This window comes from Poecilia reticulata, linkage group LG13 (genome assembly GCF_000633615.1).
Source record: "Poecilia reticulata strain Guanapo linkage group LG13, Guppy_female_1.0+MT, whole genome shotgun sequence".
In the NCBI taxonomy this organism is placed as follows: Eukaryota; Metazoa; Chordata; class Actinopteri; order Cyprinodontiformes; family Poeciliidae; genus Poecilia; species Poecilia reticulata.
Window position 1 is genome coordinate 9,777,433 of NC_024343.1, and position 2,314 is coordinate 9,779,746.

At 36.8% G+C, this 2,314-nt stretch overlaps 1 protein-coding gene across 1 annotated transcript in view; it reads left to right on the forward strand.

Annotated features, from left to right (window-relative positions):
* The first annotated feature begins 214 nt into the window (after positions 1–214).
* Positions 215–2,314, forward strand: part of bace2 (beta-secretase 2) — an 18,206-nt gene continuing 16,106 nt past the window's right edge. Inside the window, exon 1 of the mRNA XM_008425295.2 lies at positions 215–819. Coding sequence (XP_008423517.1) covers positions 526–819 — 294 coding nt within the window. The 5' untranslated portion in view covers positions 215–525. The remainder of the gene's footprint in view (positions 820–2,314) is intronic.

A 2,314-nucleotide genomic window follows, 5' to 3' on the forward strand; every position in this document is an offset into this window, starting at 1 on the left:
AATATAAAATTTCAGTTTTAGAAACTTACACATAGTGCAAAAGAGGTAGCGGCAGTTTTAATATAGTTATTAGAGTACGCATGTGTGTCCGATTTGTTATATCAGAAATAATATTTCTCAAGGCTGTTTTTTTTTTTTGTTTATTTATTTTTTATTTTTTAGTCATCACGTAACAGTGAGCGTTGTGTTTTCTTTACTTTGAAAGAAAAAAACGGAAGTCACCTCTTTCGTAATATCAGACTTAACACGGTTGGAGGTGTGGATGGAGGCGAAACTTTGATAAAAGTAGCGACGGCGAGAAGTTTCTCTTTCTTTTTATTGCCAATCATAATTTTCTGACTTGGGAGCATGTCCGGTTTGTTTATGACGAAGGCTCCGTTTTCTCGATGGCGACAACAACACAGCTGCTGTTCCTATGACATGACAGCAGAGCCGAAAACTTCAGGAGCCAAAGTTTGAGCAACAACTTCGTCGTAACTATTTCAGTTATTAACGTTAGAGGGGTGGGGGGAAACGGTGGCAACAATGGCCAACATCGCTTTGTTTTCGATTTGGGCATTTGTTTTTAGTCTCAATTTCGGAGCGACGTACTGTTACTTTTCAATACCGCTGAAAATTTACCCGGGGAAATATAATTTTACCACTGAGGCCAATTTGTCTTCTGTCCGGGTGGTAGCGCTGAAATCAGATGGAGAGGGTCTCTCTCTGGCCTCTGATCCCAGCGGCACGGTCAACTTTCTGGACATGGTCAACAACCTGCAAGGGGACTCTGGAAGAGGCTACTACATAGAGATGTCTATTGGCACTCCTGGCCAAAAGGTACTGTATCATCTTCACAGAGCGTACATATTTGTTTAATACCTCATTTGAATTAACAGTTGTTGTTTTTACTTGGTTTATTAGGACTTGTACTTTGCTTTGCTTGCTCTCAGTCCATTCACTATCTTATGCGAGGTATTGAACGCACTTGAATAATAATGATTTCAGTGTAACATGAAGGAAGGGAATATTTTATGATAAATGTGACGTAGTTTATTGTGAGACTTTATTAGCCTTTTTAATCAGGGATAATTAAGGTAAGCCTGAGCCAGAGCTGTGCTGCAGCTGGCTTTACCAGCCTTGGGGTCTGTGAGGTAGGCTACAGCTTCCCACACATTTGCTCTCACATGATGCTGCCTGTGAGGACCAGTGTTTCTTTCCAGGCAGCTGACTGGGATTATAAAGCTCCCATGGAGCAAAGAGCAGCCCCAGACTTGTAAAAAATAAAAATAAAATCAGAGCTCATTTCTGGAGGTTATAGATGAGGAGTGTTGCAGAATCATAACGCTAAAATTTGAATGGATGTTTCTCAGTTTATATTAAAAGCTGAGAAACTTTATGACGTAAAAATGTGCCTAATTTTATGCTTCATTCAAGGCATTGAATATTCAATAAATAATCTGTGATCAATGTTATGTGTTTTTAGGGATTAGAGTAAGTGTCCATTGACTTCAATTTATTAAACCACATTTGTTATTGTGGAATATAGTTTCACTGTTACAAACAGCAACAGAGGATATTCTGCCTTAAAACAAAAACACATCCAGCTTGCAATATTTTTCAAATTAATCATTTATGCTCAATCCTGAAAATAAGATATAAAATATTTCGAATCCCTTTTTATCAATTCTGGACCTTGCACAGGATAAATAACTATGTCCTTACTGAACAAATCAGCTGACTTTTTGTATTTTAGTACTTGAAAACTCTAACTAACTGAGTATTTAGTTGATTTCTCAAAACAAATCAATCAAACTTTGGACCAGAACTGTAGCAATAAGCCCCAGTTGTGTTGCTAAATAAGATGATAAATTTAGGGTTGGTTTACTTTACATTGTTATTGGACATATTTTTTTAAACTGGAAACAAAAGAGGCAAATAAAAGTAGGGTTTTTTTGTGTGACGGGACAGTCAGGGGTGTAATCACCTGTCCACCGTTTTCAAAGAAAATAAATTAAGGAAATTAATTATTTTTAAATTAAGTTTTAAATGTTTTACATAAAAAAACAACCCTTGATTTTTAGCTGTTAATTAACTGTAGCTACCTCCATGTAGAGTCCCACAGAAATAAACACTATTGTGAAAAAGGGACATTTCATATACGGAGCAGTTGCAACTCTGTTGCCAAACAGAACACAATAAATGTATTCAGTAATATTTTGAAAAGTAAACAGCTTACAATAAAGATCTCATTGCACCACTAGTGGAAAAAGAGCCAAAACAGCCACTGCTGTAATCCAAAACAAGACTAAACCACATTTTTTGGAGGGGGGGG